This window comes from Sciurus vulgaris, assembly GCF_902686455.1.
Source record: "Sciurus vulgaris genome assembly, chromosome: 13".
In the NCBI taxonomy this organism is placed as follows: Eukaryota; Metazoa; Chordata; class Mammalia; order Rodentia; family Sciuridae; genus Sciurus; species Sciurus vulgaris.
In genome coordinates this window covers 62,283,769-62,299,339 of record NC_136474.1, presented here as the reverse complement: position 1 = coordinate 62,299,339, position 15,571 = coordinate 62,283,769, and the positions used below count along the sequence as shown (strand labels likewise).

Here is a 15,571-nt window from a genome sequence, read left to right as displayed (position 1 = left end):
ACATACTCATGGGGTATAAAGACCAGTTGGCCTTCTGGCACCTGCTGGACTCATGCTTTCTGCAGTAATCTAAGTAGAAAAATATTGACTTTTCTCTGGGTGCTCAGCATACAATCAGAGAACAATCAGAAGAAATGTCAGAATATACAACCAAAAAACTAAAACTTCTAGAGCACACAAATGAAAATCTAAACAAAAATAAGCACAAGAACACTTGAAATTTAAGACAACACAGAGACCTCTCATAGATTAAAAAATATAAAGATTCTTAACCAATTGATTAAATGAAATGAAGAAAGTACAAATATTATTGACTCCTGAGTTAGCCAGAAAAATTAAGTGCAATGAATGTCATAAAGTGATGTTAGGTAAGTATAGATAAGTAAATTTTAAAGAAGTGAATTTATAAGGAAAAAAGTAGGAAAGTATGAGAAGTAGAAAATAAATCCAGGGCACCTTCCATTGCATTTCTAGGTGCTCAAGAAAGAGAAGAGATGGAAAGGCAATAAATACTAACAAAAGAAAATTTATCTGCAGATTGGAAAGACTCAACCTAGACCTAAATCAAACCAATTTAAAAAAATCTAAACCTTCCCACTGATATGGAAAAAATGACAAGCCTTTAGGCAAAAATAATAAATTGTACAGGAGTAATAATCAGACATCGGTGGAAATTAGAAGATAGTGAAAAAAACATTTTGGGGTTACTGAGAGAAAAAGGAGTGAAAAATCAAGAGTCTTAAGTTTGCAGACTAAATATACCTCAGGTTATGAGAAGGAAGTATAACAGCTAGAAATTTGTTATATAAGAACTCTTAAGCATAGTGCAAAGAATATTTTGAAAAGTACTATCCCATTTCAGTTTGACTTAAATGTGAAGAGAGAGAACAGTTAAAAAACTACTCTGGGTTAAATTATGTTCTGCCCCCTTCCAAAAAAACAAAACAAAGGATATATTCAAGCCCTGACTCTCAGTGCCTCAGAATATGACCTTATTTCCAAATTGCAGACTTAGTTAAAAGATGTGATCATACTGGAATAGGACAAGTCTTATAAAAAGAGAAATTTGGATACAGGCACATATTGGAAGAATGCCATTTGAAGATGATGGCAGCGGTGGGGGCGATCCTTCTACAAGCCAAGAAGTACAGAAATTTCCAGTAAACAACTAAAGGCTAAGAGAGAGATATGGAACAGATTCTTTTCCATAGCCCTCAGAGGGATATTCTTTGGACACTTTGATCTCAGACCATAAATTTCTGTTAAGCCACTTAGGGCTGTTGTATCAAAATACCCAAACTATCAAATTAAATACAGTGGTTTCAGTGGTCCTCATAGTGGATAACTGAGAGAAAAGGGAGGAGGTAGCAAATGAAAGATTCTTTTTTACTCTAGGAAAGAAGTACTACGACTTGCTGGGGAAAACAGTTTTGGTTTACCAGTTTTCTATTCCCTTATGACAGATTACCACAAATCTAATAGCTTAAAGCTCCACAAATTATCAGTTTTATTTTCTTATTAGCAGTTTCCATGAATCAAGAATTAAACTGCAGGTTAGCTGGGTCCTCTGCTTAAGTAAGGAGCTGACTACTGGCTAAGCAGAGAATGCAGCTTTCTGAAGCTGAACCCCAGTGACTGAAATGATGTCAGCTGAGATTCATCTCATCTGAGGCACAGGGGCCTCTTCCAGGCTCACTGTGGTTGACTGCTTTCAGTTTCTTACAGTTGTGGGACTAAAATTTCTGTTTTCTTCCTGACTTCCATCCAGGGTTCACTCTAAGCAACTTATGGCTGCCCTCAGATCTTAGCCATATGTCCCTTTCCACATTGTGGCAGCTTGCTTTTAAGCCAGCAGGAAAATTTCTTCCTAGTGTGCTGTGAACCTTCTTAATGTAACCTAATCCAGGGAATAACTGCCCATCATATTCATAGGTCCTGTCCCCCCCCCCCCCACCACAGGGGAGAGGATTATGTGAGGTGTATATACCAGGAGGCTGTAATCTTGGGGACCATTTTAAAATTTTGTATATCCCATTTGGTTAGGGAAATGATAGTATATTATTCTCAAAGTTACTCATGAATCTAATCAAGCAAAAAAACAAAAGATAATCAGTTGTCAACCTAAAATACAGACAAATGACTCTTGGAAATATCAAATTTATTTAGGAATGAGTAATGGGAAATTCCAGTCTGTGATGCAGAGGCAATGAAAAGCCATAAGTGTGTCCAGAGGGATTTAGGTAAGGGGAGGCTTTTCAAGGCCTAAAGGAGAAGTTTACCTAAACTGCTCTGAGATAAGGTTCTTTTATCTGAACTTCAGCAGTCTGGAAAAATTTCTGGAAATAAACTTTGAGAACAGAAGTAAGTGCACAGTGAGCAAAGTATATAAGAATGAGCTGCATCTAGGATGCAAAGGAATTTCTGATGGGCTCTAGGAAGTCTTTGTGGTAGCCTATCTCTGATATACAAGCATGAATGACCCGCTGCCACCCGACCCCACCACCACTCTTTCATGACCTGCTGGCTGTATTTTGATGGGACAAGAATAAATTCATCATCTTGGTATTTTAAGACAGGATCTTGCTAAGTTGGCCAGGTTGGCCGCAAACCTGTGATCCTTCTGCTTCAGCCTCCAGAGTAGCTGCAATTATAAGGTTGTGCCACTATGTCCCACTAAAATCTCCAGTCTAATAAGGGAAATGTGGAATGATAGGAGTGAAAAGAAAAAAAAGAAAAGAAGTGATTTAATAATTCAGATATATAACATTAAGATGAGAGGAATATAATTATTAAATGTTATGGAATCAAATCTCTTTTGAAAGACAGAGACTGTTAAAATTATATAAAAAGCAAAACTTATCTATATATTATCTTCCAGAAACATTCTTAAACTGATGAATAGACTTCTTCTGGTAATGGCAGATTATTCAGAGCAGCCTTCCTGCTGAAGACTTAAAAGCAGGACAAAATATAACAATTGTCTTCCTAAAAGCATCAAAGAGCTAACAATATACTAAGGGTGTGATATCAGATCAACATACAGGAGAAGACATCCAGGGAAGATGATTAAAATGTGGCATTGCTTTTGTCTAAGATACATTGTCCTTTTCAAAAGAGGAAAAGAGAGCAGGCTGGGGTTGTGGCTCAGTGGTAGAACACTTGCCTAGCATGTGTGAGGCACTGGGTTCAATTCTCAGCACTGCACATTAAAATGAATAAAATAAAGGTCCATCAACAACTAAAAACATATATAAAAATAACTTTTAAAAAAGAAGAAGAGAGGCTGCTGAAAAACTGAGAATTTGACCCATTTATGAGCAGGGGGATAAAAAGGATTCCAGGGCCTGGAAAAGATGGGACCATGCTCTTTGTAAAGGGGTATTGAAAACCTGTATCCCAGGAGAAAGGGTGAATCAGAAGTAACTATTATTCACATGGACTGAAGCTCAGGTGTGAGTCATCTGGTTGTCCCAGAAAGTGTTAAATCTCAAAACTGGATGTAGTTAATCCTGGATTATTAACCTCAGGGAATGGCAGATGCAAACAAAAATACACTCTGGAGAAATGTTCTAAAATTGTGATCATGATGATGATTGCACATCAACTTTGTAAAATATACTAAAAACCATTGAGGTGTACAATTTAAATGAGTGAATGCTACAATAGGTGAAATATATCACCAAAAAAAAACCACTTTTATATAAAAATAAAAATCCACCCTAGCGGGAGGTAACATTATCCTAGGTCTCAAATTGTTTTTGTAAATAATTTTTCAAAAAATAATTTCTACTAAAAAAGTAACTAGGCACATGAAAAAACAAACCCCTGAAAGCAAGAACGAGTACAAATTATGGGTAACATTAAGAGATCCACCAATACTCCCAGGTATGAACTACACACAGATGCTAATGCATACATGGAGATAAAACCAAACTAAAATTTAGGTGGGGGGCAACTGAAACAGTGGTACTGCAGATTTGGGAGAGGGGCGAAGAAAAAAATTCAAATGCTGAACTTATACTTCTGGTAATGGCAGATAATACTCTACAATCCAGAAAAACATTTAAAATAATTACCTAAACGGTCTGGAGAATAGCCAAAATCAGGCAGAAACTGAAGTGGTATCTACATTTAGCAGAAGGGAACCTCACTGAGTGAATTTCCTATTTTTACAGCTTTTTACCTAAGGGCATACCCCACAATTTTTAGCACCATGCAGGGCTGCTAAGAAGTTGTGGAACCACCCATCTGGACTTATGATTTCATCTAAACAGGAGCAATAGAGACCAAATTTTCCCTCCCACCCGAAACAGCAATTAAAGACCTAGACAAAACATATAAAGTGGTTTTCAGGACATCGGTCATCAGGCAACAAAGAACAGACAGCCCTGAGTGATGGGAAACAATCATGGTAAAACCTGTTTATTTCCCAAGTTTGCTTCCTCGAGAGTTCCCAGTTCACAGAGTAGAAAGGAGGACCCAGGCAGGCCCATTGTTCTTCCTGAGTTGAGACGACAGCTGTGAGCCCAGATAGATCAAGGCAACTAGGATCCACAGGACTAACAGAAAGAGTGCCGAACAGATAATTCCAGAAATCTATGAGGGGTTCCCTTAAGTATTCAGCAAAGACCTGATAATAAGCTCAGGTGTTTGAAGAAACTGCCCAAGGCCAATGACAAAAACCACTGAAGATAATTAGAGGGAATGATGTCTAGTCCTCATAAAGAACCAGGAAGAGTGCCTGTCTCTACTAAACAAGCTGAAGTACCTCATGATTCACAAAGCTTTAAAGTACATAGAAGGGCTTGCCTCAGAAAGAGGAATAATTAGCCACAGGTAAACATTACATGGATCCCGCCTGATAAATCTAGGAGCAAAGCCCAAGGTATCTGTTTCCAAGTAACCATGTCTAAGAATAAAGCTCAAGAATATTTATAGAAATATAAAAATACTTAGCGTTCCACAATGTAAAGTTAACAATTTTTGGCATCTAATCAAAGATGATCAGGCTTGCAAGTAAACAGAAAAATATAACTGTAATAAGGAGGAAAGTGGATTAATCAAAACAACCCTGAATTATATACATTTCAGAATTAGCAAGTGTGGACATTAAAAGTTATTAAAGCTGGGGTTGTGGCTCAGTGGTATAGCACTTGCCTGGCATGCGTGAGGCCCTGGGTTCGATCCTCAGCACTGCATATAAACTAATTAATTAAATAAAGGTCCATTAACAACTAAAAAAATATTTTTAAAATTATTAAAACTTTATTCTGCATATCTTTAAAAATACAGATTGGAAACTGTGTATCCCAAGTTTAACTTTTAGACTTTAGTTTCTGAGATGAAAAATACACTGTATGAAATTAGCAGTGGCAAAAAGAAAAGACTGCAGAAGAACTGAGAATTCAGCAATAGAGATTATCCAAAATAACAGAGAAAGGAAAAAAGTTAGCATCCATACACTGGGGAAGAATAAATGGTATAATATATGTGTAATTAGAGTCTGTGAAAGGAGGAGTCAGGGTCAGAAAATAATATTTGAAGATATAAGGGCCCAAAGATTTACAAGTTTGATGGAGTAACTGATATATTCACTGAACTTATTAGGCCAGGAAAGAGAGACATGAAATGATACCACGAAACATCATAATGAAATTGCTCAAAATTAAGGATGTGTTAGTTTTTGGTCACTGTGAATAAAATACTTGACAAGAACAACTTAGAGGAGGAAAAATTTATTTTGGCTCATGGTTTCCAAGGTTCAGTCCATGGTTGACTTACTCCATTGCTCTGGGCCTGAAGTGAAGCCATTACATGGTGGAGGGGCATGGCAGAGGAAAACTGCTTTGCTCCTGGCAGCTAGGAAGCAGAGAGAGGAGCCAGGGACAAGACATAGTCCTCAAGTGCACACTCCTAGTGACCTACTTCCTTCAGCATCACCTTACCTAACTATAGTTAACACCCAGTAGTCCACTCACATTATTAATCCATCAAATGAATTAATCCACTGATGAGGTTACAGCTCTCATCATCTGGTCATTTCCTAAAATCCTCTCTGAACCTTGCTGCATTGGGGACTATGCTTTCAACATGAACTGGGGGAGATTCCAGAGCCAAATCTTAACAAGGCATAAAAAGAAAATCTTAAAGACAACCAGAGGAAAGCCAAATTGCGTACAAGGAGCAAAGGATAACGATAACAGCATATTTCTCCCTAGAAATAATTAAAATGAGATAAAATACTCATAGAAAAAAATTGTCAAGGGGCTGGGGTTGTGGCTCAATGGTAAAGCACTTGTCTAGCATGTGTGAGGCACTGGGTTCGATTCTCAGCAACACATAAATAAGTAAATAAAATAAAGGTCCATCAACAATAAAATTTTTTTTAAATGTCAAAACTAGAATTATATACCCAGTGACAATGTCTTTCAAAAGCAAGGACCTTTTATGAAAAGCAATCTGTCAACACCCATTCTGCAAGAAATTTATTTCATGTAAGGAAAGCAGCAAAACACGCAGAGAATTATTTTAGCATTCATAGAATGATAAGGTAAATGCATATCAATAGGAGGATGGTGAAATAGTTAAAGATACATCCATCCCACTCCTACAAACCTTCCAGCAGCTACAAAAAGAATTAATCAGTTAAAGGGTTTTCCACGTGGTATTATTGTATAAAAAGCAAGATTCAGATAATGTGTGTGATATCCTATTTTTACATAATAGACAATCCCAGAAAAAGAAAAAAAAATGTCAACATCAGGTCTTTCAGCCTGTTCTGACTTTATGTGGTGCCATTCCCAAGAAATCAAGTTCCTGTCCTCTTGCCAGCTTCCCCCAAATTCTCTGATGCTATGGCTGATGAGACAACCCAGACAGAAGGCCTAATCCATTGATGAGATCAAGCATTTATAGAATTGTTTTGACAGTATTACTTCACAGTATGTATGAGGCTTTTTCCCCATATTTTCATCCTAGCTAAGTTGGATATGTAGCTTTGTTTGAGGTGAGTTTGTTTGTTTGCAGCCAGTGAGGACCAGCCAGAGAAACCTCACTTTGACTCTCGCAATGTGATATTTGAGCTGGATTCATGCAATGGGAACGGGAAGGTTTGCCTTGTCTACAAAAGTGGGAAGCCAGGTAAGAATAACAGCGTGATGCCGTGGTCTTTTAGTCTGGGTGTGATCTTGCCTGACTGCTTGTCAGCCATCACACAAAAAGCACATATCTCCTTGGCCTCCTGAAATGATTCCAGATTGTCTGTGCCAAGACCTAGAAAGCCCCTTTGGTTGTCTCTAGCTCCCCATGTAAGCTAAATTTTTAGTCTTTAGCCATCTTCATATGTGAGTTACTACAAAACAACCAACGGGATTACATAATAGGTAAGATAAACTAAAAGAAATAAAGAGATCATCTCCAGCTGGAGGAATCTTAGAAAAACAGACTTTAAACTGCATCTTGAACTATGGTGGGAATTAGATATTGTAGGAAGGGGCAAAAACCATGTCATGGAATTGTTACTCCAAGTTAGTGCACTTCATGCTTCATCTAGGGGATGTAGAGATGAAGCCAGAAAGTTAACTGCTCTCTCTCATGCAGAGCTTAGAAAGCCAAAGAAGTTGAACATAATGTAGAAGACAGCAGGTTATCACTTTTTGTTGCTTAGACTGGCAGGATTCAAATGAAAATTTTTATGACCATAAGCAGTTTTGGAAAAGGAAGAGACTAGATGATGGAGGCCACTTAGGGAGATGTTACAACTGTCTAGACAGCAGGTGAACTAGGATAGACTTGAGCTAGTAAGATTGGAAGGTCAGAAACAGGTGCAAGGCAAGAACTGGTATAATGTCTGTGTCACCCAGAACATCACACAACAGCACATGCAGGGTTTCCAGGAGTGAGCTGGTTCAGACTTTTTTAATAGTAATTTTTCACAGCATTTCTGGAAAAGCTGAGACCACAGTGTGCACCCATTGGGAAGGAGAGTCTGCTCAGACAAGATCATCTGCTTAGAGAGCCCAGATGTACTTCCAGATGGTCATCACCCAGCAATTAGAGATAGACTGATGAAGAATTTGTAGAAGTGGCCATTGGAGAATGTGACTGGGAGGTCGGAAGGGGGAAAAAGTGGAACTTTTACTTTATATTTTTATTTTATTTTATATTTTATATCTTACTATTGATTTTTTTTTTTTTTAAATCATGAGTATATATTGACTTTAAATTACAAGGAAAAAAAGTATTAACTTACTTCCTTTGTCTGCTATTTTAGCATCAGCCCAAGACGCTGAGATCTGGTTCCTGGACAGAGCATTATACTGGCATTTTCTCACAGATACCTTTACTGCCTATTATCGCCTGCTCATCACGCACTTGGGCCTGCCCCAGTGGCAGTATGCCTTCACCAGCTATGGCATTAGCCCACAGGCCAAGGTAAGGACTGAGAGGAGGAACACTGTCATCTCCAAGTGTGACACTGTGTATCAGAATCTTCTGAGGAAATGGTTATATTGCAGATTCCCAACTTCCTCATTTAAGAGGTCTGGGGTAGAATCCAGGAACTGTGTTTGCTTAACACTGTAATCACATGCCTTGCTTAATAAATAATAACACTTCATACCGATCTAGTTAAGTGACTCCCAACATAGCTGACTCTCAGAATCACCTAGGGTGTTTTCATCTCTGTTACTGGGAGCTTACGTCCAGTTGATTGGTTTTGGATTAGCAAATACATGTACTCAGAGTGCAAAGTAAATCTTTTTCCTATTCTCCCAGTGTACTTTCACAGAGGCAGCCATGATTACCAGTTTATGTGCTCTTCCAGAGGTACTCATTACATGTAACACATGCAAGTGTATGATTTTTGGTTTCTTTTTGCTAACTCACAAGTGTAATGTACTATTCACATTGTTCTTTTCACTGAACACTCCATCTTGGAACTCATCCACCATCAGTCCATGTAGAGCTACCTTGTCCTGTGTAACGGCTATCAAGTATTCCAGGATATGATGGCTCATTTATATTACACATGTGGGCACTACATTTCAAGCATACAGATGCCAAGTATTACTGATACAATCCCTAGTTTGAGAACACCCAGTGTGGCAAAAAGAACTTTTGACTAGAATGAGCTGGTTTGGGCTCCTTTCTGGTAGTTTCTCACAGCACTAAATTAGCAGGAAACTAGGCACTCTGCTCTACCACTATGTTACTATGTGTTCATCGAGTAAGTATCATCTTCTTCAAATATCACATAATGACAGTTTCCATCAGGTAAATATTATGAGGTGGTTGTGATCAAAGAAAAGTTCATGAGAACATCCTTCACCCTCAGCAACTTGGAAAGCCAATAGGGAAGAAAGCACTAGCACATACATCTTCCTTCAGGAAGGCTGCACCAGCCTCCTGTCATACTTCCCCTGGGGGGAGGGTACTGGTGGGGACTACTACTTCAAGGGCAGATGGAAGGACACTGGCCCCTGGTGGGCTTACTAGATCAAGAAGAATGCAGCATACTCAAAGTTTTAGTTTTCGTACTACATTTACTTAGAGATTATTAGATAGGCCTCATAAAGCCTCCTTGTGCCTGACCAAGTCAGTTTTTCAAGGCAGTTTTTCATAAAAACTTACATAAATATCCCTTATCTGAAATGCTTGGGACCAGACATGTTTTCAATTTGGGCCTTTTTTTTTTTTTTTGGATTTTGAAATATTTGCATGGACTTTACCAACTGACACTCAAGAAGTTTTCAGATTTTGGATTAGGAATGCTCAGCTTGTACTCTTGTGTCCTCAGCTTTCAACCCCCAGCGCCCACTAAAGAGCAGAAATAGCGTTGCTCCTTTGAATTGTGACCTTCTCTCCCAATTTTGCCTTCCAGCAATGGTTCAGCATGTATAAACCTATCACCTACAACACAGACCTGCTCACGGAAGAAACTGACTCCTTTGTGAACAAGCTGGATCCTAGCAAAGTGTTTAAGAGCAAGAACAAGCCCTTAATCCCAAAAAAGAAAGGGGCTGTGCAACCTGCAGGTGGCCAGAAAGGGCCATCGGGTCCTTCTACCTCTAAACCCTCCTCTGGACCTGGAAACCCTGTCCGGAAGTGAGCACCCCCACCACCAGCTCTCCAACAGCCCCACAGCAATGATTTCCATGCACAGATGGCCCCAACTTCAGATTTTGCACGTAACTGTAGGCATCTTCCCAAGTGACCAGAATCCCAGCCATTTTATTCCCACTAATGTTAGCCAGGTTTGGAAGGGCATCCTGAATTCTTATCCCCAAGAGTTCTTCACAGTGGGTTTTGCCAGCCCCTGCCTCCAAAAGCTGTGAATTTCAGATCTTTAAGGGACCAGTGAAGTCTATTGAGAGCTTTCCTTTCTGTACCCAATCCTCAATCCCTTAGCTGAAAAAGGCCTCCAAAGAAATCCCTGGTTTTGAGCGTTGAAGCATTAGAACGTCACTGTTCAGTCGGTAGCCACTAGTCACATGTGGCTATGAAAACTTATATGAAAAATCCATACCCTCAGTTGCATTAACCACATTTCAAGTATTCACATGGCTGCTAGGTTCAATAATGGACAGTAGAGAGATATGGAACATTTTCTTTGCAGAAAGTTCTTTGGGACAGCACTGCAGTAGAATATTTTTCTACTCAGATTAGTTCATTTCTGGTGTTGATACCTAAATTTGATGGTTGCAATATTTCATAAAAACTGTTGAAGATACAATTGTATGTTCTTTATGAACACATTTCACTCTGTTCATTTTCCTTTAGTTTCTTAAAGTTTTTGCTTTCCATTTTATGCTGTTTACACATTTGCCAAAAAAAAAAAAAAAAAAAATTGGGGGGGGGATATACTCCTATACTTTATTCTAACCTTTTAAAAGCAAAAACTCCCAGGCATCATTTTGGAAAACTCTTCATAGAGTGTTAATGAAACTAGTTAATGTTAAGAGCAGCTTTCTATCTGTTGTCACTTTTCTAGCCCCACCCTGGTTGGTCCCTGGCCGTACTTGAGACGGAAGTCCTTTAGAATATGGTGGGGTTCCAAGAGTTATCTTGCAAGTTTCCTATAATTCAGAAATCATTTTCCCCTAGACACACAGGGGTATTACACCTCCAGTCAGACCACATGTGCCTAAGAGTTGACACAACATAAACCTGGTTTATGTGTATACATACATCTAGTGGAATTTCTACAGTGTTGTTCAGGTTTTCAATTGCAAAGTGAGGTTTCCTCACTTTGCAGCCCTGACATTGGGCACAAGCAAACCTTCACTCTGATTCCCAACAGGGAAATTCAGGAGTCACCTACCATTCACCCAACCCCAGGGTACTTGAGTAGCCGAAGTTTTTGCCCTGAAATCCCAGAGGTTGGAGAATGACAATTCTGAGGCGTGAGAGGCAATTCTGTATACTTCAGTCCTGACTGGCTTTCTCATTTTTCCTAACTTTTCTTCTGCAGTGATTATCTAGACTCTCTTCCATTGAGGCCTCAACCTGTTAATCAGTCTGGGGCTCTTCTCTTCCATGGCCCACCAGGGAACTAAAAGAAGTCCCCACAATTGCCCACCTGCACTTCTGTTCTGATACCACTTTGAGTATTACAAAGTTTTAAAATTTGTGTTTTGATTGCTGATTATAGTGATAGACATGAAAAAGGCTTTCAGTCCCCTAGGGAAGCAAGGTGAAGAGTTGGCCTTCAAGGATCATGGCAAGCTCTACCTGGGTGCTTCACCATTTTTGTAATGGTGCTTAGTCTAAATACTAGTGTTCAAAAGTCTTTGGAGGGCTAGGGATATGGTTCAGTGGTCGAGCATTTGCATAGCATGCACAAGGCCCTAGTTCCATCCCCAACACTGCCTCCCCCAAAAGAAAACAATGTGTTTGGGAATATACACTGAGCTTCATATTAACAGCATACTCAGTTGCTTTAAATATGCCAGTACTACAGCTCTCCTGTTCACTTCTAATAGAAAATGTTTAAAATAGCACCTCTAGCCTTTTCAGATCCACAGCTAAACATTTATAATGCAGCCTGGTCACTTAATTGTTTTTGTGGGGTTTTTTGGGTTTTTTTTTTTTTTTTTTTAACACTGATATGCCTGTGTCAATTTTCCCTAATTTAAATGTTTTGCCCCTTTTAAATTAATTGTTTAGGTTATTACATTTTGAGCATTTGTAAATGTGCAACAATTCAAGGGAGATCCGACAGCACCAGTTCAGCATTTGACTGCTTCTCCAAGACAAGTCAAGGTTAGAAGGGAATTAAGAAGGCATGTCATCCTCCATTGCCACAGATGTCCTTCCTATAGTACCTGTGGAGCCCATTGGAGGACCAGTTGGGTTTTGTCCAGTTCTAGATTCCATAAGTGAAGCAACAGAGGAATCAGGAAAGCAATGGTGACTTTCAAACCAGTGACAAGCAATCAATGGGAATCCTCCAGAGACTGGAAAGGAAGCAGTTATAAAGAAAGGCTCAAGACCTGCCTCAGAAGGAAGAGTGATGAAAAAGCAGGGCTGGTTGCATAGTATGCAGGACCCAGTACAAAATGATGTGGACCTCTTGTTCAAAACTCAAAAACAGAGGGGGTTTCCCTTAAAGTTACTAAAATGTGCTTTTCCTTTCTTCCATAGTCTCCACCAGCTTGTTATGATCTTTTCTATTTGCTACTTAATACTGTTAGAAAGAAAATTAAAAATTTTAAGTTAGCATGCTTTTTAACTGTTTTTATATTGTACATTTTAATTGCAAATACAAAAGCATTTAACTCATGCAGAATCACCAGAATTACACAATTTGTATTTCATAGTTTATGTATACATACTATGCAGATGTATTTTGTTCTTACCAAAACAGTGGAAAAATTGCACAAAACTCAGCATTTCCCTTGATATGTGCACATTTTAACATACTCTACTTCTAGCTTACTGATGTGTAAAGAACTGAAAAAAGGAAGTGTGGACTGCTTTCTGTTTTCCTGTTCTTCTGTGTCATCCTTTTCAGCATGAGTAGTTAGCTAATACAGGGAAACAACATGAGAAAGAGTGGATTTGGTAGGGGTTTTCCTTGGTTATTCATGTTTCTTAGAGCACTGTTGCCTGCCATCTGTGTTTTAGCAAGTCTGGTTCAAATGGAAAACATGATTTGGAGCTCCCAGTGCTCTGTATTCAGTTACAGACATACTTACCTTTCACCACTTTTATTCTGAGGTCTGCCACATTGTGGATCCTCTGGAATCCTGTACTCTAAGGGCACATGGATGTGTGCATGAGACATCAAGGAACAGTGGACACACGCATCCCTTGTTGCATCAGACTTCACTTAGGGAACACAAAGTCAAGGGTAAAATAAGAGGTTTCAAGTCAATCACAGAAGAGCAGTAAAACAAATGTGAGGTCCTTCCGAGTATGGGTCCTTGTGTCACTGCACAGGTCACCTGCCTGTGAAGCCGGCCCTAGTGAAAGAAGAGGGCACTTCTGGCAAAAGACTTGACAACATGGATAGTGAATTTGTTAAATGGGGAAAACAGCCTTGAGATTTTGGTTTTGAAACTAAAGCAATTAAAATGAGAATGTACTGTACAAGAAATCAATTACTTAGGAAAAAGACACTATGCTGGAGTTACAAAATAAAAACGAATGGCAGAATGCCTCAGGATACATTAAGTGGCATGTCATCATGCTGCCTTGCAGGGAGGTAAATAAGCCATGGATAGGAATGAAAAAGGTCAGCTTGTGCATGACACCCTGTAGAATCTATCCCTCCAAGCTATGCCCTCCAAACTTTTCCAAATGTGTACCAATGACACTGGAGTCATGTGTAAAAAGTAAGATTCCCAGATCTCACTTCACACCTACTAAATCAAAATTTCCAGGCATCAAGATTTTTAATCAACTGATGGCAATAATGCTAAGTCTGAAACTTGCTGGGTGGTTTTGCTTGTATTGCATGGAGAATCCAATAATACGTATAATAATGACTGGAATAGAAGGGACCAATGATCCTTTATAAGTTGCATAATGTATTGTTTTCTAAATTTTGTATTATAGAGAAGGGCAAGCATTTACAAAGATAAATAATATATTATACCCTATCTCCAAAAGCCACTTTAAACAAATCATGACCATGTTTTGTGTATACCTCTATTTACTCCTCCAATTTTAATTGATTTTTAAATAATTCCAGTTTGTCAGTTTTCATTCTATGTTTTAGGTTTTAACAGTTGTTCTAGGAATTATAAGTTCCTTTTTCTGTCAAATTCAGTAGCCATTCACACATGGAATCCCTGGCAGCATTATTTGTACAATATAACTTGGTCCTTGTCTTACAGTTTGTTGGACCCTGGGTGGGTAACAATCCACATTAGCTGTGTTTTTCTTTGGGATCCTGTGATAAATTTTTTTTTGGACTAAGCCAACTCTCTAGATTGTTTTTCCATCTGAGCATTCTCTTGTTAACATACAGCCTCCATTATGGTGTTAATTGTGATTATTAAAAGAGGTAGTACATAGATGAAAACTCAGAAGTTTTACCCCATTCTTTGTAATGTGATCCCAACTTTGTTTCCTACTATTAACTTTCTGTGTGACCTAGCCAACTCTACTCTCCTTTTCCTTCCAAAATTCTACCTTATGTTGTGCTCATGTATCAATATGCAACAATGGATTCCACCATTATTAGTAATTATAATGCACCAAGTTAAAAAAATGAAGGGGAAAAAATGCTAGCTTGGTCCTCCTGTGCCTATACACCAGTGGTTGTCCCCAAAGGTCTAGCTCCAGTCTGTCTTCACCTCAGAGCACCATGAAGCCCTACCCCATGAGGAGGGCCCTCTTTGAGATGGAGTGCTTCATGTCAGTATCACTCAGTGAACGTTTAGTCATCTTACCTATGTCTTCTGTATCTTCCAGTGGTTGTTGAGATGAAGACTTATACTACTCTGGAAAGCCATCCTACTTGGTGTGGAGTCCTATCAACCATTAATAGAGTAAACCTGAATCAAGCATTCAAACTTTTGTGCAAAATCAAGAGCTGCATTGTTGGGCTGGGGATATAGCTCAGTTGGTAGAGTGCCTGCCTCTCATGCACAAGGCCCTGGGTTCAATCCCCAGCACCACAAAAAAAAAAAAAAAAAAAAAAAAAAAAGAGCTGCATTGTACTTAAGGATAGAACAATAGAAACAGACAACCAAGCAAAATTAATGGAGAAAATGGCCAGAATAAAATATATTACCAATGTTCTGAATATTTTGACATCCAAATGTCTTATAGACTGCTTCTTGCCATGCTCATTCACTGGCAGTGGCTCAAAAATCTTTTTATCAGTGTATCTTGTAGTCTTGGAAATAGCATCTTTAATTACACATCTGTATGCTGCCTACAGAACCTAGCACCTAGGCCTTAACCAGTACCTACCTTTGATAGATGTAGCAAGTAGAATGAGACCATCTACCCAGCTGTTGTCAATATCCAACCAGTCATTCTCACATGGATAAAATCTGTTGTGAGCAGGCCTTCCAGACAACAAGGGTAAAAGCAGTGAAGACTAACCAAAGGGTGACGA

General features: G+C 38.9%; 1 protein-coding gene across 4 annotated transcripts in view; it reads left to right on the top strand.

Moving 5' to 3' along the window:
• TPGS2 (tubulin polyglutamylase complex subunit 2) overlaps positions 1–15,043 on the top strand; it is a 37,039-nt gene extending 21,996 nt beyond the window's left edge. For 2 of the 4 annotated variants that reach the window (XM_079108595.1, XM_079108593.1), the window contains 4 exons: positions 7,027–7,140; positions 8,273–8,433; positions 9,881–10,104; positions 12,166–12,718. In XM_079108595.1, coding sequence (XP_078964721.1) covers positions 7,027–7,140; positions 8,273–8,433; positions 9,881–10,104; positions 12,166–12,190 — 524 coding nt within the window. In that variant the 3' untranslated portion in view covers positions 12,191–12,718. Of the gene's footprint in view, positions 1–7,026; positions 7,141–8,272; positions 8,434–9,880; positions 12,719–14,919 lie in introns of those variants that run through there. The other 2 variants (XM_079108594.1, XM_079108596.1) reach the window with 2 other exon arrangements.
• Positions 15,044–15,571: the final 528 nt, after the last annotated feature.